The sequence below is a fragment of the Pelodiscus sinensis genome, chromosome 2 (genome assembly GCF_052426305.1).
Source record: "Pelodiscus sinensis isolate ZL-2025 chromosome 2, ASM5242630v1, whole genome shotgun sequence".
NCBI lineage: Eukaryota > Metazoa > Chordata > Testudines > Trionychidae > Pelodiscus > Pelodiscus sinensis.
The window spans coordinates 229,308,152-229,334,952 of NC_143053.1; the positions used below are offsets into that span (position 1 = coordinate 229,308,152).

The 26,801-nt window shown below is 42.3% G+C and overlaps 1 protein-coding gene across 12 annotated transcripts in view; it reads right to left on the minus strand.

The window, feature by feature from the left end:
- The window catches only part of MKX (mohawk homeobox), a 122,076-nt gene extending 95,821 nt beyond the window's left edge, over positions 1-26,255 (minus strand). For 2 of the 12 annotated variants that reach the window (XM_006124786.5, XM_089776755.1), the window contains exons 1-5: positions 24,401-24,905; positions 22,541-22,828; positions 19,812-19,971; positions 10,479-10,632; positions 8,141-8,476 (exon numbers count right to left, since the gene is read on the minus strand). In XM_006124786.5, coding sequence (XP_006124848.4) covers positions 8,141-8,476; positions 10,479-10,632; positions 19,812-19,971; positions 22,541-22,828; positions 24,401-24,660 — 1,198 coding nt within the window. In that variant the 5' untranslated portion in view covers positions 24,661-24,905. Of the gene's footprint in view, positions 1-849; positions 965-8,140; positions 8,477-10,478; positions 10,633-19,811; positions 19,972-22,540; positions 23,163-23,239; positions 23,414-24,400; positions 24,910-24,985; positions 25,448-25,538; positions 25,741-26,113 lie in introns of those variants that run through there. The other 10 variants (XM_089776757.1, XM_089776756.1, XM_089776754.1 and 7 more) reach the window with 10 other exon arrangements.
- Between the last annotated feature and the right edge of the window lie 546 nt (positions 26,256-26,801).

Below are 26,801 nucleotides of genomic sequence, written 5' to 3' on the forward strand. Positions count from 1 at the left end.
TCCCCTGGGCCTTTGGTTACCCACCCCTGGTTTACAACATAAGATATATTTTTAAATTGATAACACCCATTTTAGCACAGGTAATTTCTTGTTTCTCTTTTCCCTACCAACAACCATAAAGAAATTACATGCAATCCCTTCCCAAAAGAATCTATGTTAATGGAATATTGCTCAATGTGATGATGAAAATGGTAAAGTTCCATTAGCAATGTTATTTTAACTATGTAATCTTCAAATTTCAGTTCTATAATTTGTACATTAAATACTATATTTGATATTTCACTTTCTAAACTTGGTTCTTGAGTATACTGAGGTCTGAAGTTAATATCTCCTGCAGCTGGTTTTAAGTGACAACTTATTTTAAAATATCCCTGAGGATTCTTTTATAATTTAGTTCAAACTTATAGAAATCTCTAACACTAGAATTTTTTGCTGGCCCCTCAAGACAGGTTCCTCTGTATTCAGGTTATGCTTTAGATTTTATAGCCCATTTTAAAAGTATATGTTCATTTTTGAAAATACAGTACTAAAGTAAGAGTAAAAGTTGGCAAAGACAACACAGAATCACAGAACCATTATATAGAGTGAGTATACACACACACACACACACACACACACACAAATGACATTTGTAATCATGAACTGGATCTTTTAATGTGCGGAGTGTCTTTTGCAAATTTGAGGTGCTAAGCACCTTCACATCCTAGTGCAACTCAGTGGAAGTTGAGGGTGCTGACAAAGTGCACAATGGAAAACAATAAGGAGAGAGGAAAGAAAAAAGGGTGAAAAAAGCTACAGCTATAAAAACACCAGAAACCAATCATGCTCCTGAGTACAAACATCTAAAAATAAAGATCAAACATCTTCAAAGTCAACCTGCCTCACATTTTTTAATGACATCTTCCTTTCCACGTCTGCAAGTCTTAATTTCCTCATTATTCTTATTTGTTCTGATTCTCCTACACTGTTAGGTAACACACAAAATAAAATTAATGAAAATCTGTCTGTCTCAAGAAGTTTTCAAACTCTCTCTACAGCCATTTTGTCCTTTGCATTTTCAATTTTAAGTTTTGCTTTTGTTTATCAACCCTAGCTCATAACATACTGACATTCCAGGAGTCTGGGTGTTTTTATTTCTTTGCCCTGTAACAGTGCAAAAGATTCTGCATCAATATGTGACCAACAGAGCATTTGAAGACCATATTAAGATAATTACAATGTTAAAATGTTAATAAACCATTGGGCAAAGATTAACTTAGGTTTTTGACATTTACATCCAGATCTCAATAATATTGTTAGGTCTTTTCATTATATTATTGTACAATGCTTAGCACAATGGAAACCTGGCCTCTAGATATTAATTATAATTTATACTGTGGAAGTAAGACGAGATAAATGAGATTCTCTGTTCTTCATCTATTCAATGAATGCATCAGAGCATTGTACAGTGGAACCTGTCCAAAGGGGCCAGCAAAAATTGATTAGCTAATATAAATGGTTTTAAACAACAGGTTAAATAGAATTATATTGGAAAACTTGAGATACATAAAACTAAAGTCAGGAGGCTGATCAATTAAATATACAGTATATCTGCACTAAGAATTACTCTGGACAGATACTTTTCTGTTTTAAGTGAACACACATATAACAGCAGATGATATATGTATCCCTTAAGGTAGAAGCTTTTACGTAAGTAATATGTATGAATATATTTATATATATTTTCCCTTTTTCACTATTTTATCATTTCATGAGTTAGCAATGGTATGTCATTTCAGTCTGTTTTCCTATTTAACAGTGTCAATGATATATGAGAACAGGATGAAATGGCTGAAGGAAGTACAAACCTAATTCAGAATATGTAAAAGATTTAAACTATGCAGTTTTCTGTTTTCTTTTGAAGACTACAGTGGGATTAAAACACTTAGTTCTCGTGACCTCACAGTACTTATGTAGAGGAGTAATGCAAAGACAATCTCTTAACAATAAGTTACACTCTAGCCTTAATCTAAAGGTAGGACTCCCCAATTCCATACATGAATCTAAGGCATCATATGGTCCAGTCTTTATAAGCATGTTAATTATTAGAATGGGAAATGGTACAATCCATTTTCCTTATACATTTTAAATGCAATTTCTTGTTTTTGTCATTGGACACTGCACTCATATTGTGTTAATTTGGCCAAAATCATGAAGATACACAGGGCCACATTCTGATTTCAGTTACATCAGAATATGTTAATGGAGTTATTCCAGATATACTGATATAACTGAAATAAGAATGTGACTCATAACATTGACCAGCTTGGTTACTAAACTTTATTTCATGATTATCCACAAAAAATTGCTCTTAAGAAAAAGCACAATATATAGTTTGCTTCTAAACAATATTTTCTGCTGACATATCAAACCCAGTTAATATTTTTTTCAAAGTTAAAGTGTGAATCAATTTTCACTCACAGTTCACTTAAAATACCAGTAAAATTGTCGTCATAATATAGAATGCCAAACAGACAAGTTTTAATTTCAATTCTTGTCTACTAAGAATTATTTATTTTACTAACACGAACTATATGGATCAATAAATGTACACTAAGCCTTACTTTTTAAAAAGTCGTTCTCTCACTTTCTGCTATCAGAGACTTATGACTGACATCAGAAAATAATAATCTACCAATCTGACATCACATGAATGGATTATAGCTATTATTGAAAACATGCATACATGTCTGTTACATGATTATTCTGGGAATGATGTGAGGGGAAAAATTCTGAAAGATTAAAATTTCCTTATTTTAACTCAAACTGTCTAGCAATCATTTTGGTAAGTTCAAGTATTTCTAAAATAGCTCTCATAAATGGACGTGAAATAACTTGAAAATACAACTATAATTTTTCTTATAACAAGCTCTGTTCTTGTATCTCATAATATTACCAGGACCCCTTTAATGAAATTATAAACTTATTGTTTAAAACAGCCTACCTGCATCTACTATTTTATGAGTGGTTCTGTACACATGGGAAAGATAGACAGCATGACATAGCAGACACCTGGTACTTCCCACAAACTTCTGCTTGTCTTTTTTATAAGTGCAGGGAGAATAAAGTGAATCCTAAAAGTTGTTCTGTTCTCATCAAAGACTGTAGCACTCACAAAGTTAATGAAGATGTTTAAAAAGTGATTTTAAAAAGACTGTACAGTGAGTTTCATATATGCCATGATTACTGACTTTATGGGGAAATATACTGCTAGTCGTACATTACAGCCCAGCCCCTTAACACTGCTGCATTTATACTACAGCTGTCTCAACCTTTCCATTAAAGACTCTGTTTTTCACTCTCAGCTGAAACTTGGCAAGCAAAACTTAGTCCAGTAGCAAATTTATGACATTTAAAAAAATTGTTGTGATCCCTTTTAAGTTACAATATAAAAGTATAGAAAATTCAAAGTTTACATGTTTAAGCTGCTGTTCTCTTCTTCAATAAATTCTGATTTAAAAATAAAACTTGGCAGGCAATTAGTCCATAATGTGGACCAAATGCTTTTGGTATGTTGAAAAATAATGTTAAATGATCAAGCAATTTAATTTTCGAATATATTCTCTATGCATGCACCCTTCCAGTACTAAAAAGATTTGATATTACCACACATCCTAATTCCTCATCTCCTTATGAGCTGCAAAAAAGGGATTACTAATGATTCCTTAGTATTATATTTTTACCCTTGTAGTCATTGGAGGACTTTCTGCAGGGACAGAGATCCTGGGAAATAGGCAAAAGATGAGAGGTAGAGAGCTACCGACAAGGTCGAGAAGAACTTGTGTCTTCCCTCCAAATCAACCCAGCTGGGAATCCACAGCTCAGAGCCGTATGAATTTTCTCACAGAGACTCTCCAAGCCATAGAAAGATGATCACTGCTGAAAAGGGAAAAAGTTGTGTACATAGTCCCTGGTGGGCAGCTTCTGCTGGGAAGACCCCAAGTCAATGGGAAGGCCCCATGCTCCTGCTGGTGGGATTACAAATTTGGGGTTCAAAACTCTACTTTTTCCCGGTTTAGAGAGAATCACTACCCTCTTCCACCCCTCCCCTCAGCAAAAAAAAAAAAAAAAAAAAAAAAAATGGAGTAGGTGCCAAAGCAGAGCTTGTCTCCCCTTATTTCCCTCCCCCGTCTATGAGGGTCTGACTGAGCCCATAGAAGGCCCAAATCTTGCCCTCAAGTACACCTGTAAGAACATAAGAAGAGACATACTGGGTAAGACCAGAGGTCCATGTAACCCCTGTTCATGTAATCCTGTCCTCTGCAAGTGGCCAATGCCAGGTGCTCCAAAGGGAATGAACAGAATATGTAATCACCAAATGATCCCTCCACTATCACCCATTCCCATCTTCTGACAGAGGCTAGGGATACCATTCCTACTCATCTTGGCTAATAGTCATTAATGGACCTAACCTCCATGAATTTATCTTGTTCTTATTTGAACCCTGTTAAAGTCCTGGGCTTCACAACATCCTCTGGCAAAGAGTTCCAGAAGTTGACTGTGAGTTGTATGAAGAAATATTTTTGTTTGTTTGTTTTAAACCTGCTACCTATTAAAAGGGTGTGAGTCAAGGCAGATTTGGTGACTTCTCAACGAATAGCCTATTGATTAACACAAACACATTTTTCTTTTATTGCTAAGATTAAAATAATACATTAAACATTAAAAAGGTTAAACCAAGAAACTGAGAGCTAAGCCTAAAACTGCATGAGCTCAGTGTGTGATGGCTAGGTAATGCAGCAACAACAGGGCCAAGCCACTTGCCAACATATGCAGCAGTAAGTGGTGATTAAAGATTATAAGCCCCAAGTGGTCATAAAACGAGCTACAACCAGGATGGTTGGGCCTGAGGTACAAGTGGGAAGGAAGGAATCCACATGGTCTACTTGGGGAGCAGGTTACACTCATAATGTGCTCCTACCACTCCCAAGGATGCCTAGGTGTATTTAGGTCCTCATGAGGCAAGGATGGTGCTTGAACCCTGCAGTAATGTTTATGTGACTCCTACTGGAGAGAGAAAGGTAGAGAAAGAGGATGGTTGAGCTCCCTAAACACCTTGGCTGCTGGGCTCTCATAAACTAGGGCAGCCACTTCTGAAAATACTGGCTGCATATATCTTTTTATGTCTACCCTGAGAGAGGAAAGATTAAGGAATGCCTCAAGAGTTCTTTGCCTTTCTTCTCCATTTTCTCACGTCAGCTTCTCATGCAACAGTCTGTAGTATCCATTTTTAAAAATGTTTCCCTGATATCCACTGTAAAATATGGTATTTACACCAGAGTAGCTTAATTTCATGGACAATCATAACAGAAGTGTGAGACTGGAAGGGACCTCAACAAGTCAGTCTAATTTTAGTTCAATCCCCTGCACTAGACAGGACTAAAGACAGGACTAAGTAATAACTAGACCATTCCTGATGACAGATGTTGTTCTTACAAACCACCAATGATGGAGATTCCACAACTTCCCTAGGCAATGTCTTTCAGTACTTAATTACCCTGACAGAAAGGTTTTCCCAATGTCCACCATAGAATCATAGAATACTAGGACTGGAAGGGACCTCGAGAGGTCATCGTGTCCAGTCCCCTGCCCTCATGACAGGACCAAATACTGTCTAGACCATCCCTGAAAGACATTTATCTAACCTACTCTTAAATATCTCCACAGATGGATATACCACAACCTCCCTGGGCAATTTATTCCAGTGTTTAACTACCCTGACAGTTAGGAACTTTTTTCTAATGTCCAACCTAAACTTCCCTTGCTGCAGTTTAAGCCCATTGCTTCTTGTTCTATCCTCAGAGGCCAAGATGAACAAGTTTTCTCCCTCCTTCTTATGACACCCTTTTAGATATCTGAAAACTGCTATCATGTCCCCCCTCAATCTTCTCTTTTCTAAACTAAACAAACCCAATTCGTTGAGCCTTCACTCATAGGTCATGTTCTCTAGACCTTTAATCATTCTCATTGCTCTTCTCTGGACCCTCTCCAATTTCTCCACATCTTTCTTGAAATGCGGTGCCCAGAACTGAACACAATACTCCAATTGAGGCCTAACCAGCGCAGAGTAGAGCAGAAGAATGACTTCTCGTGTCTTGCTCACAACACACGTGTTAATGCATCCCAGAATCATGTTTGCTTTCTTTGCAACAGCATCACACTGCTGACTCATATTCAACTTGTGGTCCACTATAACCCCTAGATCCCTTTCTGCCATACTCCTTCCCAGACCGTCGCTTCCCATTCTGTATGTATGAAACTGATGGTTCCTTCCTAAGTGGAGTACTTTGCATTTGTCATTATTAAACTTCATCCTATTTACCTCAGACCATTTCTCCAATTTGTCCAGGTCATTCTGAATTACAACTCTATCCTCCAGATTAGTCGCAACCCCTCCCAACTTGGTATCATCTGCAAACTTAATAAGCGTACTTTCTATACCAATATCTAAATCGTTGATGAAGATATTGAACAGAGCTGGTCCCAAAACAGACCCCTGCAGAACCCCACTTATTATGCCTTTCCAGCAGGATTGTGAACCATTAATAACTACTCTCTGAGTACGGTTATCCAGCCAGTTATGCACCTACCTTATAGTAGCCCCATCTAAGTTGTATTTACCTAGTTTATTGATAAGGATATCATGGGAGACCGTATCAAACACCTTACTAAAGTCTAGGTATACCACATACACCGCTTCTCCCTTATCCACAAGACTCGTTATCCTATTAAAGAAAGCTATCAGATTGGTTTGACGTGATTTGTTCTTTACAAATCCATGCTGGCTATTCCCTATCACCTTGCCACTTTCCAAGTGTTTACAGATGATTTCCTTAATTACTTGCTCCATTATCTTCCCTGGCACAGATGTTAAACTAACTGGCCTGTAGTTTCCTGGGTTGTTCTTATTTCCCTTTTTATAGATGGGTTGTTCTTATTTCCCTTTTTATAGATGGGCACTATATTTGCCCTTTTCCAGTCCTCTGGAATCTCTCCTGTCTCCCATGATTTTCCAAATATGATAGCTAGAGGCTCAGATACCTCCTCTATCAGCTCCTTGAGTATTCTAGGATGCATTTCATCAGGTCCTGGTGACTTGCAGGCATCTAACTTTTCTAGGTGATTTTTAACTTGTTCTTTTTTATTTTACCTTCCAAAACTACCCCCTTCCCACCAGCATTCACTATGTTAGGCGTTCCTTCAGACTTCTCAGTGAAGACCGAAAAAAAGAAATTATTGAGCATCTCTGCCATTTCCAAGTTTCCTTTTACTATTTCTCCCTCTTCACTGACCAGTGGGCCTACCCTCTCTTTGGTCTTCCTCTTGCTTCTAATGTATTTATAAAATGTCTTCTTGTTTCCCTTTATTCCCGTAGCTAGTTTGAGCTCATTCTGTGCCTTTGCCTTTCTAATCTTGCCCCTGCATTCCTGTGCTGTTTGCCTGTATTCATACTTTGTAATTTGTCCTACTTTCCATTTTTTATGATTCCTGTTTTATTTTTAGATCATGCAAGATCTTGTGGTTAAACCAAGGTGGTCTTTTGCCATATTTTCTATCTTTCCGACACATCCTAAACCTCAGTTGCTGCAATTTAAGCTGATTGCTTCTTGTCTGATCCTTAGAGGTTAAGGAGAATATTTTTTCATCCTGTTCCTTGTAACAACCTTTTATGTAGTTAGGAACTGTTATCATGTCTCTCTGCAGTCTTCTCTTCTACAGATTTAAACAACCCCATTTTTTCACGTAGCTCACATTTCCTAGACCTATAATTATTTGTATTGCTCTTTTCTGGACATTTTCTAATTTGTCCACATCTTTCCTGAAATATGATGCTGAGAACTGGACACAACACTCCAGTGCGGAGTAGAGTGGAAGAATTATTTCTTGTGTCTTGCTTACAGAATATTATGGGATGTATCAGGGGAGGATGTTTTGGAATGCTCTGTAGATAATAATAACTTATAACCATGTGATTGCATAATTAACAGTAATGGGAGTTATCCATTCATATGAAGAGCAGAATGGACACCTATATTCATTTTCAGGTGACATTAACAAACACAGCTAACTGTTTTAAAATAATACATGAAGAATTCCTTACCTGTCCGGTAGACAAAATTGCCTTCAGTCTCTGATGATGACGGGGATACCAATTCTTCCTCAAATTCATTGGAACTAAATGAACCAGAATGATTCCTTTGCCTCGTTTTTTCCATCATGGCTGCGTTAGTAGCCATGACATGTCTCAATGAGTCATTTAGGTAACGATTCAATAAACTGCTTTTGTATTTGGGAGGTGACACATAATCCTCATTGGCACTTGTCTCTGGTCTCACTCCTGGTTTTATCACTGAATTTTCAGTTTTAATCACAGTATGGTGAACTGGTTTGTTATATCCGCCTTCATTCATATGGTTTCTTGGAGGATTTTCCCCATCTGAAAAAAAAGATACATTATGGTTTACGTAATATTTATAGAGCAACCTTATCTGAGCATCTTTAAATATTTTAAACACTAGAAGATTTACCTGGAATTGCTTAGGTCCTTAATTCAATTAATTTTTGGTTTTTGGAAAACATTTAAATAATTGCACTGGGATAGGATTGTGGATGATGGGTTAAGTATGCAGGCTGCCTGGGAAGAGAGGACTACACCAGCCTTTTCTGACTGAAGCAGCTTGGGACCAAGCACCTCTCCATGGCTGCTGCAGCTCCAGCAAGCACAGCTGAGGGAGGGGTACATGTCCTCCAGCTGGAACAGGTCCAAGTTTGTCTGCACCCTGCATTCCTTAGCCAGAGTGAAGAATGCAGCAAGTAGTGCACTTCTCCCTCACTTCCTGACGAAAGAATACAGCCAGCAATGTTTCTATATGAATGTGGGGGAGGTTCAGCTCCCCCCCCCCCCCATGGGTGAAGAGGGAAGGGGAAACTCAGGACTGAGGGAGTCCTGGATGGGGGCGGGGAAGGGTGGAGTGTGCCCTCAGTCAGCTCCTTTCACCTGCCTGGTGATTCTGTCTTTTTTTCCTGTAAGGTTTTATGAGAAGCAGTCCAATTCCAGGAACATTCCATTTTCTGGGTACAACCAAACCTGACCTTGCTTTATGTTATGATAAGAGGAAGCTGTATATCGAAATAGGTGATCCTAGCTCTTACTGTTTAGGAGGAGTTTTTGAACAAACGGACAGACAAACTCTCTCAAATGATGACTAAAGCTAGGCAAATAACATAACTAATGATTTATCAATTAATTTCACTTTTTTTCAGTTTACAAACTTCCCATGAGCAGACCACAATCTTCTCAAATATTTTAGCTATTCTAAATTATTTTCTGAACAATTTTAGAAATAATGCTTGGTCTGTAGCTTTTATATGAACAGTACATTCCATGCATTTGATATCTGAAATCTCAGCTGTGTAAACAATCAATTATATCACATGCTATCTTGCAATGCCCTGATTAAATTAGCCTAATTCTTAACATTGTATTTGCTGAGAATTATGCATTTGAAATTCATTTACCATGAACACACTGAAATATTTGCTTAAAAATTTGCTCTTTTAACTTATATTCTTCAACTAAACTTTTATGAAAAGTGAACACACAAAACCCCCCACATGCACAGATGAAACAAATTCATTTGAATGCAAACAAACATTTCTATAAATGTTTTGCAGCACTGGGTCATTTCTAATGTGACTATAGCGGATAAATACATATACCATGTTACAAAGTTACTGGAAAAATATTGAAATGTATGATGACTGTCAACATTCAGGAAACAAAGGTAGAGTGCTGTATAAAACTCTTACACAATCTATGCTATCTAAATTCATAATATTTACCTCCTAAATCAGGTAACATAGTACTGCACTTTCATTTTTCTATGGAGAGGAAATAAGACCATCTCCTGTGATGATTGCATGACAGACCAAACCTTGCTCACCTTACTATGTGAAAAGTTCAAATGAAGCTAACCAGTCTACTTTTGTTAATAAAGTGACTGTGATTTGGCCCTACTGGTATGTAACAACACATAAACATAGGAACATTAAGGTCCTTTGATTTCAATAAAATTAATCATGTCCTTGAAGTCATGTACATTTTAAGTGTTTTGCAGTATTAGGCCCTAAGGGTCTGTTATTTAATAACCAAAGAATTAAGCATTATTTTGTCAATAATAATAATATACAGCAAAGACAAACCTACCTAATGTATGGCCAGATTCTTCCCCCAGCCAGTGAAACTGTATAATCCTATTAACTATGGAGGGGGTCTATATATGTATTACTGCAAACAGAATTTGACATATAGCTTGTAAAAAATAAAGCCTGTGACACGATGCTTTTTGTGAAAGATTAGAATCCTTTCTGAAGAATCTGATATTTTCTAGTTTCATATAGAAACATGGAACAAACTTAACATAAAAATATCAACAAACCTTCAGAACACGAATCGTCACTGCTTACACTAAGTCTTTCAGCATTTCCTTGAACGTATTTGTTGTACAACTTTATTCGTAAAGCCCAGCTGAGATCTGGTTGCCGGACTGTATTCTTAAGGCGACGTCTTGCATTGGCAAACCAGTTTGACACCTACATTAAAACAAATGCAATGGTTTTCCTCAACAAGATTATAAATCTAATCTACCAATTTTTTTTTTTACAAATTTCATGTATGCTTTGTGAAAATGGTGAGCGACTGAAATGCATTCACATGTATCAAGGCCCAAGTGTGTGTTAAACTCCATTAATGAGAATGGAGAATTTTGCCTGAGACAAGAATGCAGGATCAGACCTTTGGTTGGCAAGTACTCCGTCTGAAGAGCTAGCAAGCACTTGTTAATTATAATAGTTTTAATTCAATTCTTCCATAATGTTCCTTTTATACTAACTTCAGTATCTTTGTAAAAAGATAATACACTGAAATTTTAGTATCTCCAACTAGCTCCAAGTATCTCCAATTAGCTCTTTTAAATTAAATTAAATAAGTTGTTAGATCATCTATCAGTTGACACTGTAACATCTGTTCTTGAACTGTCAAGTATGTGCATAATAAAGCAGCAAAATCTGAACCCTTTTCCAAATGTTGACATAAATGACTAAATTCTGCCCATTGCTGAGCTGGTATATTATAATTGATGGCAATAAAGTAAAAGGAGCAGCATGTAGAGAATATGCCAGTTTATGAAGTCACTGCAGAAACCTTAATATTGATTTATAGATGATTATTCCAAATAATATTTTTCAAAGTTAAATATGACATAATAGACAAAAATGATTTAACACATGTTCTGAGCTTATACATTGGCTTCAAGAAAAGAGACTCTAGGGAAAAAAGACGATTGCAATATTGTGTAGTACTTTGTGTATTAATGAAGTGAAAAAGCATGTTACACATGCTGTAGACTCTGACAAGTCACCTATGTTATGCAAACATTCCAAACATGTTCCTGTTTATTTAGAGTGATGTTAAATAGTAACGTTTGCAGTATTTGGGCAAATACAGAGTTTGATTTCATTTTCACTTAAATGATTGTAACATTGGAGAAATTTGATTGATGTCAGTGAGACACACTGGTATAAGTAAAGAGTTAAGCTGCATACATTCTAGAAATTTGGAAATCTTGATAGAAACTAATAATGTAGATGAATTTTAGAGTGCAGGTTATGTTTTCCAGGATTAATTGTATTTTGATTGGGTCTCTTCAGAAAGAATGCAAAGCAACATTACTTCAAAAGTAGAATGTGGGGGATCTCTGGATTGTCCACATAACCTTCCCCTCTTTTTTGTGCTGTGAAAGTACATAGGAAGTGGTAGAATATATGATTCACACTGATTTCAGCTCCATAGCATGGCTTTTTATGCTATAAAGCCTACCTGAATCCATGTAATGATTGTATCAGTAATCACAAGATAAAGAGGTAAGAATAGCAGAAATGAAGAGCCCTTAAGCCTAGATCTATGATTCTATGATATGCTAACTACTTAATTTATGGTTAAGTAAAAGACATTACAGCGTAAGTATGAATAGTTGCTCCATAAATTAGCATAAGTAAACTTAACAATGACCTTAAATTACAAGATGGCATTAACACTTTGATTATTGTTTTGTTATAGTCACAAGGGTTCCAAATTGCTGGTAGGTAACCCACAAGAAGGCAGTTTGTGTCTAATTAGAGTATTTTTGCAGAGAACGTTTGCATATGTTTAGCTGCAGATAAGCATAGTAATCCAATTTATATTAATAAACATTTCTTTATTAACATATTCACCTATAGCACACAAGCACCTCAATATTTTGAGGGGGAATATGTTAGGACATGGTAAAGAAGGGAAGAGCTATGCATACATATGCGTGAGGACTATCAAGGGCTATAAAACATCTGGTCTCAGTTACTGCCAGTGGAGTTCTTTCATCTCAACTTCGAGAGCACTCCCCAAGGACAGAGTGAGTAAATACCTGTGATGGTGCCAATCATCTTGACAGCCTTATATGACATCACTTTACTTGTTGGGACTGGTTTGCTTATCGCACTAATTATTTTAGTTACAGAAGGTTTTCCCTAACTGGGAATGTTTTTGTCATTGCCATAGCCAGGGGTGAAAGTAACTGAAATTTCTTACAGGTACTGTCCTATCACAACCTGCCCCCTTCCTTGGGGTGTCTTAGGGTGGGAGAGGGTTGGCAATACCACAGTACCTGTAAGAAATTTAAGTGTGGGGTGGAATGTGAGGGGCAGAGGGTTGGAGTATTGGGGGATGCAGGAGTTAGGGCAGGGGCTGGGGACAGATGCAGGAGTCAGGGTTGAAGTATATGAGGGGCTCAGGCAGAGGCAGGGGAGTATGAGGAAGGGCTCAGGACGAGGGGTATGAAGAGGGGCTCAAGGCAGGAGATTATGGGGAGGAGCTCAGGGCAGAGGAGGGTCAGGGTGCATGACTCAGGGCAATAGACTAGGGGTATGTCTACACTACCACCCTAGTACATTAACTAGGGTGGTTAATGTAGTCATACGAATTTGCAAATGAAGCCCGGGATTTGAATTTCCCGGGCTTCATTTGCATGTTGCAGAGCGCCGCCATTTTTAAATGTCCGCTAGTGCGGACTCCATGCCCGCGGCTACACGCGGCACGAACTAGATAGTTCAGAATAGGAAGCCTAGTCTGAACTATCTGTATGCCTCGTTCGGAATAGGAAGCCTAGTTCGAACTATCTAGTTCGTGCCACGTGTAGCCACGGGCACGGAGTCCACACTAGCGGACATTTAAAAATGGTGGTGTCCGGCAACATGCAAATGAAGCCCGGGAAATTCAAATCCCGGGCTTAATTTGCAAGTTTGTATGACTACATTAACCACCCTAGTTTGAACTAGGGTGGTAGTGTAGACATACCCTGGGTGTTTTTAGGGGTGAGTGCAGGGGGAAGCCAAGGATGCCATTTTGAGGGGAGGGGGCTGTAGCCACACATACCAGTCCTGTGTGTTGCTCTTCCTGCTTCTTCTGACTAAGGAGTAAGGGGAAGGTGCATAACCTACTGCGTTTCTCCTCTGCCCCTCCCTGGGCAGCCAGGAGTGAGAGGAATGAAGCAGGTTATGCTGCACTTTCCCTTCACTCCCTAGTCACAAGAAGCAGGAAAAGCAATACACAAGGACCAGTATGTGTGACTGCATCCCCCCACCTCCCAAAATGGTGGCGTGGGGCAGAGGCTCAGGGTGGGTGCAGTACCAGACAGGGGGGTTGCCCCCCAGCCTGTTCCTCTGCCTTGCCTGGGTCTCTGCTTCTAGTGTGGCAGTCTGAAAAAAGCCAGAAGCCAGGCTGGGAGCATCCCTCCCCTCCCCTTGCAGCTAAGTGCCCTAGCCCAAAGGTTCTCAACCATAGGCCATATGGCTCCCCAGGGGCCACGCCCTACATCTAAGGGGCCACATGGAAAAAACAGAACATTAGGTAAATTAAGTACCTTTTTTTCCAACTAACAGCGGCTATGAGGGGGGCCACAGAGGTAGAGGCTCAGAAGGGAGCAATGAGCAAAAAAAGGTTGAGAAACACTGCCCTAGCCAACCAGCTTCTTGCCAGAGTGCCGTACTGGGTGCACCAGTTTACTTTTACCTCCGACCATGGCCCACATGGCTTCCAAACCAACAATTCTGATAATAGTGGGCCTGACCTTGAGACAAGAACCTACCAAATTTGAGAGTGTTATTTGGGGATGTTAAATCAATAACCTAGACAATAACTAATCAACAGATCAGACAACATACCAGATAGCACTCTATTATCAGAAAGCCACAGTGTGCATCTCAAAGATGGATTTGGCCCTAGTTTTGTAATCCAGCTATTTTGGTAAAGTATATAAATATCATATGAGTAGTTAGCTAATTACTTTTGATCGCTAATCCAGTTAAGGGTGATTATGAAGAAAATAAACACTACCTGCTTAATTACAAGTAAAATTTTGATCCAGCTTTCTATCTAGAACTTAGTAGAGACTCGTTAAGCCTGTCACTTTGATTATACTTAAACCCTATTTTACATGAAACAGCGCTCCACAACAAGCAGAGTGAGCTCTGGATCAGTGCTCTCATGCCATATTCACTGCTTTACAAACCCTGGAGTTTCCTGTGACGGGTGAGGAGACCAAAACTGAAGCTGGCAAAGAAGATTAAGTAATGTTTGTTCTGCTCCAAGGCTTCTTGTTTACATTCATCATATTGGCACAGCAATCATTATAGTAAACCAGAAGGGATGAATTGGAATCTATCCATCTTCTAATGCAGTTAACAAACTCATTCCAGACTGCTCAGATGAAACACTGGTCACCTGACTTCCACAGGATTTAGTATAATTCTAGATTCATACATGCAATGATAGAGACTGATTGATTTGGGGTCCAACTAAATATTTTAATGGTTACTGCAATGCCTAGGAAAACGGACAGTTTTCTCAGCATCCCATGAGAAACACTGTTGTCAAGCCAGGCCTATACAGATCATCATGGTGCTATCAGGGAACCATGTACAGAAATGGTGTGATTCTTGCATAAAAACAATTAGATTTAACTAATGTGATTTATGGATACACTGTCAGTTTAATGAAAACCTAACAGCAAACACAATGGATATGTTCTTTCCATGTCAACTCTCAATATTTTTCATAGTAATAGGAGTGAATAGTATATGTGTATGTTACGCCTTCCGGTATAAGGATGAAAATATTTAACAATTAAGAAATAATCTTAACTCAGCATTTACAAAAGAGTCTTTTCCCAAATATATAGTACCACAGACCCTGTTTCAGAAATACACTCCAGCTACTGACTCCCCCTTCAATAACTTTACACAGAAATTCTGACTGGAACAACAAGAAGTTTTACTTATGCTGAATGAAGGTGATGCATGAGGCTTATCCACCTAACAGTTCCCAAATTCTGTGAGTGAAATCCTGATCCTGTTAAAGTCAAAGAGAGTTTTGTGATTAACTTTAAGAGGGGCAGGAATTTATCGTATATCCGTATGTGTTCCTTCAAATGTGGCATGTCAAGTCTCTCAAGTCAGTGGCCTGTGTTACACAGGAGGTCAAGACAGATAATCACAGTGATTCCTTCTGACTTTATAATCTATTAATATATCTCCACATATTAGTACCACGATTATTTAGGACTGATCATAAAAGAAAGTACCCTAAGCTGACAATACCTAAACAGCTGTTAAAATGGCTTTGACTTATGTTACTGTGTGTGCATGAAATATCTTAGAAAACACAAAAAACAATAATTTGCTTACAAGGCACTGTGAAAAGACATTTGCATTTGAATTCAACAAATGACTAAGTATCCTGGGAAAAATGCACAATAAAAAGTGTTACTACTGTCTCCCTATATATGCATAAAGATCAGCATCATCATAATAGTATTTAAACAAAACCCTTATTTATGAGCAAGAAAAAACATTACCAATATGATATTACCATAAAAATGGTTCTCAGCTTTGTAGAAATTCTCCAGAATGGCCAAAAGTATTCACGTGGGCACCTAAGAAATACAGACCCTTTGGCTTTACCTCTGAAAAAATTATTCTAATTTATTATGCTTTTCTACTCAAGAAGAGCCAAGGACTTAAAACAGGGATAATAGCCAAATGATCCCTTTACCCAAAATAAATTATGTCATTGATATTCTTTTGCAAATGGTAATATTATTAAATCCGCAGCAGCATATGACCAGTATATTAATCTTACTATGGCAAATAACTTCTTATTAAACAATAAAGCCATTCATATTTCCTTTTGGAAAGTATATGCAGTCATTTTTCTTTTTTATTTCACAAAAATATTTAAACCAAAATTTAAAATAAAATAAATCAAATGTTGTGGTAATAGTGCAAATGAAAACATAACATATTCATGGCAAATTAATAGAACAAATTGCTGGATTTGTTGAATTGGAGTCTAATCTGTGGGCTAAGATGGAAGACAGCTTTTAGAAGTAGTCTTCTGCCTTCAGAGTTTTGAACTGCTAGGCCAAATGCTGTAGTAATTTACTCCTACTGAAATCCTATTCACTTTATTGGGATTGTATAAGCATAAATCTACACAGAATTTTGCCCCATGTGCTTATGTTATTAGTGATTAGAAATAAAGAAGCTTCCTAATGCCTTCAAAACCCCAATTCTCTATAAAAGTCTGTGTTTATTTTCTAAGTTTCTAGGGACCAGAAAATAGAACAAACCTCCTTTTAGTTTCACAGCACCAAGAGACAAAGAATTACTAACATGATGGAAATTAGTTTTAAAAAACCAGGAGGCAGTGGGGAAATGAAAATAGCAGGACCCTCAAAAATGGCCCAAAATCCAGTCAGAGAGATACTACCCTAAGAATAACCCTCCTCTGTTCCATCTGATCTGGCAGAAGCCTTGTGCAAATTCTGCATTTTGGAGCGCTGCATATTTGGAAAGAGTGGGTGAGACAAAGACTGGATATGACCTGGGGGCAGCCACTCTACTGTATTCAGCATCAACTGCCAGCCAGCTGTGAAGGAAATATATGCAGACATGAAGGTTGATCCCTGGAAAGTTTACTAGTAAATTCTTACACATTTCTTCTCCATGCTTGCAAACATTATGTGTGGGAATGGACAGGTTGCCAGCAGGGAAGCATTGGTAGCACAATTCTACTTTTAACTATTCTGGAGTCCAGAACATAGCATAGGGGGCCTGAATTTCAAAGCAGATGCACCTATGTGTATGGAAATTATTTTTCATTCTTGGAATCTCTGCAGAGTTGTATTCAGGAAAACAATAAAACCCAATAAAATCTACTGTATGAGTCCCTGGACACACTGTTGATAGAAACTCAATGATTTTCAAAGTATCATTAGGCCTCCCATAGAATTGTCAATGCAGGGTGTGATGTAAGCCTCAATGAAACTGAAGGCGTAATAGCTTCAGAAGACAAGAAGCTTGAAAGAACTAGTGAGAAAATAATACTATCATAGGTCCATATTTTAGATGATAACAGAGGAGGCTGTAAGGCACTGAGAAACTGAATTGATGAACTGGAAAACAGATAAGATGAAATGTCAGTCTGTTTAGAAAATGTGAAGGAATGCTGTCAGGAGAAAACATTACATAATGGCTCATGGTTCTTTTATATGTCTTGGTATTTGTTATTACTAGATTAGATGGGCACTTATGCAACACCCTGTTTGATACATCTGGAATGCTCAGTTCTTGGAAAATTTTTTTTTTTTCAAAAGGATGCAAATATATGTCCCAGAACTGGCTCTTTATTATGCCACTCTCCATTCAAAGTAACACCATTAATTTCAGTGGAGTTTTTTTCAGATTTACACCAGCATCTCTAAGATCACAACCTGGTTCTGTGTGTTTAATTCTCAGAGTTCAACTATTTTGATCTGTATTACTGTCTTGTTCTTTATTGGCATTTGAAAAGCATATATGGGATACCGATATTTTATTCTTCCAGGTGCAGGAATTACGGTGGATGCCATACATATATTTATCCCTCATACAGATGCTATGATGTTTCTGGATTAAAAGAACATTCACGTAAATTATGGGAAAAACAGATGGGGTTTCTTTTTTATCCCATTCTTCTGTAAATTAAGATAATAGTTGGGTTGCATGGTTCTTTAAAATGTGATATTTCACATAGAATGCCAAGGCCAAATTCAACCCCACTGCAATTCTTATAAAGTCAATGGCCAGTGGTTAATTTAGATCTATATTATTCTTTTATTCTGCTTAGAATATAAATTCTGTGGAACAAGGGCCATGTCTCTCTCCATGTTTGTTCAGCATCTATCACAACAAGCCAGATACTGATAAGTTGTTTTAACAATATTTTCCAGTTATAAATGGCATTTTCCAGGATGTTTAATATTATTTTGGTGAAAGCTATGTTGCATTCACTAATGCATGCATTCACACTGAGGTACTCTCTTTGAAGTACTCATTGATAGTATAGTCTTATTTATTTGAGGGAACGTGCAAACTAATGTTGGATTCCTATCTCCTTCCTTCTTTTCTAATATTTGATATTTTGTTACAGGAATGTAATCTATTAAGTGGCACCTAATACACACAATGCAGTACCAAGGCCCTGCCCTTGCAGAGGCATACACACATGTTTATTGTTATGCAGCATAATGACTAATTTCACTGCAGTCAAGAAAATGAGAGGGTATAAGTCTGTGCCTGAGCCTGAAAAAGCAGGACCCTACAGCTGATACCGTGTAATTCCAGCATCTAACAGATGGTGCCAGATGAAAGAAAGAAACTCCTGTCAGTCAACCCTAAACGCCTTTCTCTTGACACAACTTTCACTAATTTCAGTTTTGCCCAGGCCCATAAAGCCAAATAGGCTCCCCTCCCATATTTAGCTAGATCTTATTAAGATAATGTGTATATAATCCAGATGCCCTCCGTGTATATGAGACTAATATGTATTGACGTGATCTCTGTAGTTAGCACTGGCTAGCTCTTTCCAGTCTATCCCATTTTCAAATAGGAAATGCACAGCTATTAATCACTTACTGAAACATTTGCTTTTTGTGATAAAATATCCCTTGCTTACCCTGCTTACCCGCTGCCTAAAGTTGATTTTTAAAAACTAAGCAAAACTGCTTTTGTGAACGGGATGAATAAAAATATTCCCCTTTCTCCTCACAAGGACGGAAATCTCTTGCGGCTTGTTCTACCGGCAGAAGGGAAAACGTGAGGAGGAGACCCAGCGGCAGCGCTAAGGGCTTGCTTATGAGTTCAGTAAGTCCTAGGCTCCTCAGACCTCTCCTGCCCTCAGTGAGAGGTTCAAGGTGCGCCCGGGCTGAGCCGAGGGCTTTGCACAGGACATCTGGCTCAGTCATTGGGCCGCGCGCTGGGGCTACAGGTACCTCGGTAGTGTGGAGGGAGTTGCTTATTGGCTATTCCCCAGGGATAGCGAGAGACGCTCCGTGCTGAGGGGAGTCTAGGTACCAAGGCGGTCTGAGCGCTTGTCTAGAGCGCCCCGCTCAGGCAAGGCCACGGGAGGGGAGACGGGGCAGCTGGACCCCGCCCGGGCGCCCACGTTTCAGCCGGGTCTCTCAGCTCATCCCTTAGCGCCTCCACAGAAGCCCCATGCCAGCCTCGCACGCGCCAGAGCGCGGGGCTTGCACAGTGGGTGCGGGTGGGGGGGCCGCCTCGCTTGCACGGGGCACACGAGGGGGCTGTGCGGAGCCGGGGGTGGGGCCGGGCCTCTTTGTCGGCAGCTCGCGCGGAGTTACCTGCACCAGAGTCATCTGGGAGCCGAGCGCCAGCAGGATCTTCTCGGTCTTGGTGGGGTACGGGTTGTCGCGGTGCTTGTACAGCCACTGCTTGAGCGGCCGGGCCATGTCCTGCAGCGCCTGCCGCTTGTGCCGCACCTTGCCGCCGCTCTGCCGGGCCCTGCACGGGAGAGAGCGGCCCGGCCCGTTAGTAGCTCGCGGGGAGCCCTTTTCCAGCCCTCTTCCCTTCCCCTCCCCCCGCGTCCGCAGGGAGTCTACCTGGCAGGCTGCGGGGCACACGGTGGGGACAGCCCGCGTGCGTCACACCTCCCGCGCGCTCTGAGGAGCCGCGCACCCCGCGACACGGGTGGGTGCTGCAGCTAGAACAGCTACAAACTCACCCACGCGACGCCTGATTTGTGTGCGACCATTAACGTGCTGTGCTGCACAAGGCTGTGGGTGTGGTGCGGGTAACGCACAGGCCCATACACCAGCCCGCCACTGCACGTGCAAGCCATATAGTTACAGCAAAGGTCCTACGGCCAAAAACAAACAAACAAACAAACAAACAAAACTCTCTCACTTCGACGTGGTTTTCTAGCCTGTGTTCAATCAATCCCAAAGAATGATGACAAAAGTACCACGACTCATACTGTCACCTAAAAAGTAATATATTCAGCAACCTCTTCTGCATTAAGACATGCGAGTCCAGTTGCCTACAAGAAAATACAAATTTCATTCTACTACATCGTCTGCTGTGCTCTGCATATGGCAGCTTGACTTTGGCCGAAGAAACAAACTCCACGATAAAGTGTGTGTGTGTGCGGGGAACCAAAAATAAAACCCCCGTTGAATCGTGTCAGTAAGACACCCTAGCAGAAGGCTAACCTTGGGACAGCGAAGAGAAGAGGGAGGGATGTGAAACAGACAAAACAGAGATTGCAATAGACAAATATTTAGTGCCAGTCCTAATGCCCTCTTAGAACACCAAAGAAAGGAGGTGGTAGATGGCTCCATACACTCGCGCTGAGTAAAGTGAATCTCAAAAAAGTGTCAGGTAGAGAATTAGCGCCCTTTATTAGGTGGTGTAAGCTATTCGATGTCTGCATATCATATTTTGATACGTTTGCAAGATCTCAGGAAGCCTTTTTGTCTTGGGTACATTTAGCTTTTGAAAATATTGCAGCACCCTATTCCCAGCCTAGCTTATATCTGTTAGCCACAAGAAATTTGTTCTCTTGTACAACACGTTGAGGAATGTACATTTAGCAATCTGGCCAATCTCAATGAGTTAATTTGCCAGAAACAAACAATCCGTTCCGGATACAATTTTAAGATGTTAAGCCGGTCCTGGTTCATTGGTGCATAAACCTTCGTTAAATCAAAAGGTCAGATAATCATCCTCTTGAAACATACGTGTCATTTCCCAAAGTAGCAGGGGGAAAATCAACAACTCGGATTTGAAAACAACTAAAATAGGAAAAGTGAAACTGTAGTTTAAAAGATTCAAAATGTTTAAAGAAATACAATAAATTATAGGAAACAATAAATCAAGTTCAGAAGAACAATCAGATTAAAAATAGTCAAGGATATGTTCTCTATGAAACGCCTACTGCAGTGAATAGGAAAAAAGGTGAATTTGGTTCCAGGGTGTATCGGCAGGTGTCGCTGTCGGACCTCGCCAGCTACCTGCTAAATTTTCCGGATTCTCTCGCTTGTTTCCCGGTCTTTTAAAATACTTTATTTAAAATCTATGTCTGAATCGGCTGGTGAAACATTTTGATGAAACATAATCTCTGCCAACCAGCAATGCCTATAGAAGTATGAGCTGATGCAATTTTTAAGGTGGAAATTCAGCTATAAAAATAACTCTTCGGCATTTTTTTTCATTTTCTTTGTCGGTTTTAATGCCTTAATCCTTAATTTATATATTTAACCAAAGATTAATCGCATTGACACGAAAAATTATATTTGATTAGACTTTTGAGCTAACAAAACATTACTTTTCCTCCTCCGCTACTACACCACACCCCTTCCACCTGTTCTAGAACAAGCAATAAACTTCTAATGTATATCACCAGGTGGATTTTTAGCATAACTCCAATATTCCAGGTCTTTGACGGGCTTTAATAAAAGAGTAATCATTTTTTAAATCCTCTTGCAAGCATTGTAAAAAAGTACACTTTCTTTAACTCAGCCAAACTTAAAACAAAAACAAATTTGTAGCTGTTTGTTTGACATTGTTTTACTTTCGTAAGGCTCTATTTGCTTAAAAAAAATCTTAAAATGCCATTTCCTAGAGTTTGTCTTTTGCAGCGGGTCTATCTGGCGGATTTAACATCACGCCATGAGAAAGGATCGTTTATAGAGCGGTTTTCCTTTGTGCAAATATGTTATTGCACAGTTACTATTTTCAAGAAAACAGGATAAAGACTGATGTGCCCCTGTGTGGTTTTGTATTTGTATTTTTAAAAGTGGGAGACAAGTAATCTAAAACAGAAGTACTCTCTTTCACACAGTCCAATAAAATAGGCTAGACACTGCATTATCTATCACAGGAATTTCCACTAGCCATAGCTGTGGAATTGGAGTCTCAATACAAAGGCTTAAAAAAATATTTACAATAACCAGTCAAACAATCCTTTGACACCACTAGATTCAACACACACACCGCTCGCTTCTCTAGGCTCTGTTGTTAGGCAGCGCTGCAAGAGCAACACAAATGACTGCCATCAGAATGAGGCCCATACCCTGTCCGTCTGTTCCGAAGACTGAGGTTGTCTTTAATGGACGGGCTGTCGGGAAGGTGCACTTCGGGGTGGTGTGGGCTGTCGATGACCCCCACGTAAGGCCGGCTGTGACTTTCCCTTTCTTTGGCGTTTTCCTCAAAAAGCACTTGGCTGCTGAGTTTGTTAAAGACGACGGTGTTCATGATGGGGGGGCTGGTGGCCGTCCGCCGTCCGCCTGGATCCTCAGTTGCAGCAGCCTCTGGGAAGCGGGAAGCTTGCAGCGGGGATGTCCAGATGATTCGGCGTGTGCTGGAAAGAAGCAGCATCGGGTTACCCGAGGAAATCGGTCACATCGGACCAGTCATTATTTAAACACCAACAGCATCAAGGCGAAGTCGGCAGGGAAGGCGCTGGCTGCTCGCTGCGCGCGGTTCCCCAGAGGTCTCCATGGCCAGTGGGAAGGGTCCCCCCGGTTGGGAAGTTGCTATTTGTACGTGCGCGCCCTTGTGTGCGGGGGGTGGATGCAAAACTACGCGCTATATCCCGGGACAGCTTTGGCGTCCCTGCCCCAGCCTCTCTTCTCCTGCTGGAAAATCTCCCCCGCAACGCCTTCCCCGGCCGCGGCGCTCCCGAGGGTGTCTGGCAGCAGCCGGGAGCTTCCGCTGCTCCCGCCCCCCGCCGCCTCCCCGAGGGACGCAGGAAATAAATTGTTTTAATTACCGGGAAACCTGGCGGCTGGTTTGCTGCAGCGGTTCCTCTCGAGGGAGAACTACAGCGCAGGGAGCATTGCTCAGGCAGCTCCGCGCTGGGAGCTTGCTCCCTGGAGCTCCCAGGCTGGATTTGGGGCGCTCCTTCCAGGGGGTGGGATTGGTTCCCGGAACCCTCCCCAAAGGGACCTCAAAACACAGCCGCGGTCGGGGGGGGGGGGGGGGGGGGCGTCGCTCTTTCAGAACACGCGTGTTCCCGGCTCGCAGCCGGAGTGCGGGGGAACACAGGGCGGCAGCGCGAGGATTTAGGATCGCAGAGGGCAGCCGCTTTCCCAGGCCGGGTGGAGCAGCTCCAGAGGCAGCTGCAGCCGGGGCGCCAGATTTTCCCGCCCGGCCGCAGCCAGATGAGAGGGCAGGGACTGGGCGAGCAGCCTGCGCGCTAGCTGAGCGGATGGGTTACAGCCTTTGATGTGCGGCCGAGCGTCTGGCTAATTGCAACCCCTCGCCCCAGCGCCCGGGCTGCTCAGGCTGCGGGAGGGAGCAGCGCGGGGCGCCCTTCCTGCCAAGTTCCACCGCTTAGTATCCGGCCATTCGACCGCGGTCCAGCCAAGCAGGCCGAGCCCCGCGAGCTGGGACGACTCGATCCCGGAGAAGGGCGCTGCTGGGGCTGGTCTCACAGCCCGTATGACCCACTCCTGTCTGGGCAAGTGCCGCTGGGCTGTTTTCAAAGCGGCCCCCTGCCCCCGGGCTTCCTCAGCCCCCACCGCTCTCGCGGGCGAACAACCCCCTCCCCCTTGCTGCTCCTGGAGCTGCTGCCTCCCCGCTCCGCCGACCTGCCGCCCCGCCAGCTGCTCCCCAGGCCGCCGCGGGGAGAACTGTGGAAGCCACTGTTCACAGAACTGAGAAGATGGCCACTGTCAATATTTGCCCGGCTGCCCGTCAGACAGCATTTGGCGGCTGCTGCGTGTGAAATAGGACGGGCTGTCTGAGCCCAGCTGCCGGGGACGGGCACGCCGCTCGGAGCGTGTTCGCGCCCAGACACAGGCTGCAAGTACAGCGCCGGGTTTTCCACGGCTCCTCCTCGCTGCTCTGCCCTCGGATCCGCGCCGCCCGTACCTGCCCTTTAAACGCGGTCAAAAGACCCAGCAGCTGCGCTACCCCACGGCTTACTGACCGACGCCCTTCTTGCGTCCGGTGGGCCCCGCTCCGCTCCCCCTTGCTCTCCAGGCCTAGCCCCGTCGGAAAGGCCAAGTCTTGCCGGGACCCAGCCGAGGTGTGTTGGGAGCCCGGGCGAGCAAACAGCCCAAGGGAGCTCCGCAACCCCACGCGGATGCGGAACACAAGCCGTTCTCCGGGCACACGTTCGCTTGCTAACACAGCACGCTGGCTCCCGGGGCGCGTATCCCGCGCAGGCACAGCTGGGGCCCGGGGCATGGACTTGCTGTGCTCCCCCTAGCACCCTGCTTCGGCAGCAAGTAGCCTGCCTCTGACCGTCCCGCCGGGCAGCAGCACACAGAGCGCCCCCTTCGTTTCCTTCTCGAGGTGTCCCTACAAACCCGGGGCACCGAAACACTGGGACCCCCCTCCCCTCCGGCTCAGGCTCCAGCATCCCGGGGCGCCAGGCGCTTGCCTGGGAGACTCGCTCGCTAGGCAGCAGCCGGGGAAGGTCACTCCCCCAGGGGATCCCGCTCACCCGGCGGCGGATCTGGGCCACCCCCCAAGCTGGGCTGCAGAGCCGCGCCCAGCCCGGACACAGTACCTGGTGCAAGCGGGCCCGCGGAGTCCGCTCGGCGGGGCCTGATCCAGCCGGGTCCCTACTCCCATTCCCACTCCCGGATCATGTTTGCTCCACGCGCCGTCAGGCCCCGAGCTCTGACCGCACCGACCGCAGCAGCCCGGGCTCTTTATTCCCCGAGCAGGCACGGCCGGGCCCCGGAACATGAATCGCGAAGCCTTCTCATGTTTCCTAGCTGCGGAGCTGAGCCTGCGAACATCCTCCCATTGCGCTATCCACCGTTCGGGGCCCCGCAGAGGGGAGGCTACCGGGCTCTCCGGCCATTCTCCGCTGCAGCAGGCGCGGAAGCCTCTTGCCCTCTCTTTCCTTCTCGTGTTGGCCCTACAACCCCCAGGAAACCCTCCGTCTCCCCGTTGTTTGCACTGGAGCAAAGCCCTGCGGCTCTGAACGCCAAGCTCCTAGATTTGCCAGCCCGTCCGGGGACAGGGTGTCTGTGGTAGGAGAGGGTCGGGCAGAGAACTGGGACTTGCTGCCACCCCAATACCTTCAGTACACGAGGTAGCCGGGTAAGATGTACCTGACTGTTTGCTACGCAGGCAAAATGGGTACTCCTTCGGAGCAGAGGTGGGAAACCTACTTACACGTGCCCGGGGCAGAGCTGGGCTGGCTAACCTGTAAATTTTAAACAGACAAAGCGAGCGATAGCCAAGGAGACATCAGCTTTCTGCCTCGGCTTCTGTCCGCAAAAGAAATGTTTTGCAGCTCCAGCTGGCTAACAGCTGCTTGAATGAGTGACATCACTGTCTGTCACTATGATGTCATAATGTAACGCACCGGTAAGGCACTCACGGCGGAACAAGTAATACACTTGAATGAAAACAACAGCAAAATAAGGATGGAAACCTATTTTTTGAATTCATTAGATTATCATATAGTCTAGGATAAATAGTGAGGCAAGTGCGGTGGCATTTCGCGAAGCAGAAAGGTGTAAGATATTCGGAGCCGGAAAATAAAACAAACTTGCCAGTTTTTTAAAAAGTGGTTAAATGCCGGGTTTTAAGGGCAGCTTTCAATGGACAAACTACACTGAGGTTAAACTAGGAGTTTTCTGGCGTCATTTTATTTTTGTTATCCTACACTTTTCCATCTTACCTTCTCTATTTTCGCATCAACCGTAATGCAGAAGGACGCTGGCTGGTTTATGATTGAGACATACTTTTGAAAACGGAGTCTGTAAATTATAGTCAATCGTACCTTTTAATCAGAGCAAACTGCTCCAGACTGACTGAAACACATGCAGCTTACTCACTACCCCGGCTGAACTGTTTATGACGTGAAAGTATTATTCTAATTGTATTACAGTTAAACAAAACTCCACAGCGAAATACTCGAGCGAGGAGAGAGAGAGACCTTCTCAAGGCTACACCTTAGAACAACAACTAGAGAGAGCAAAATGAAAAGACAATTCAGAAAGTGTACATTTTCAAACACATATTTTCCAGTTACTGCTTCATTTCCCCTTTCCAACACCGCTTGAACTGTAAAAATAATCCCGTAGAATAACACGTGGAATTATTTACACTTCACGATACATAATTAGGTTGTAATGCCAGCGTGGTATTTTGTTACTAAACATAACTAGCAGAAAGCTTCCGAGAGGTTTGCTGATGTCAGCTGGGACCCCGAGGCAGACCTGCAGTCCAGAAACGGCAGAGACTGAGAGCGGATCGCCCAAATAGAATTATGCTGGCGTCTGAAAGTTTTAATTTAAACATGGTAACGAATATTTCAACTCCCATGTGTTAGGAGGGAAGGCTACAGGCTTCACAAGGATGTTAAA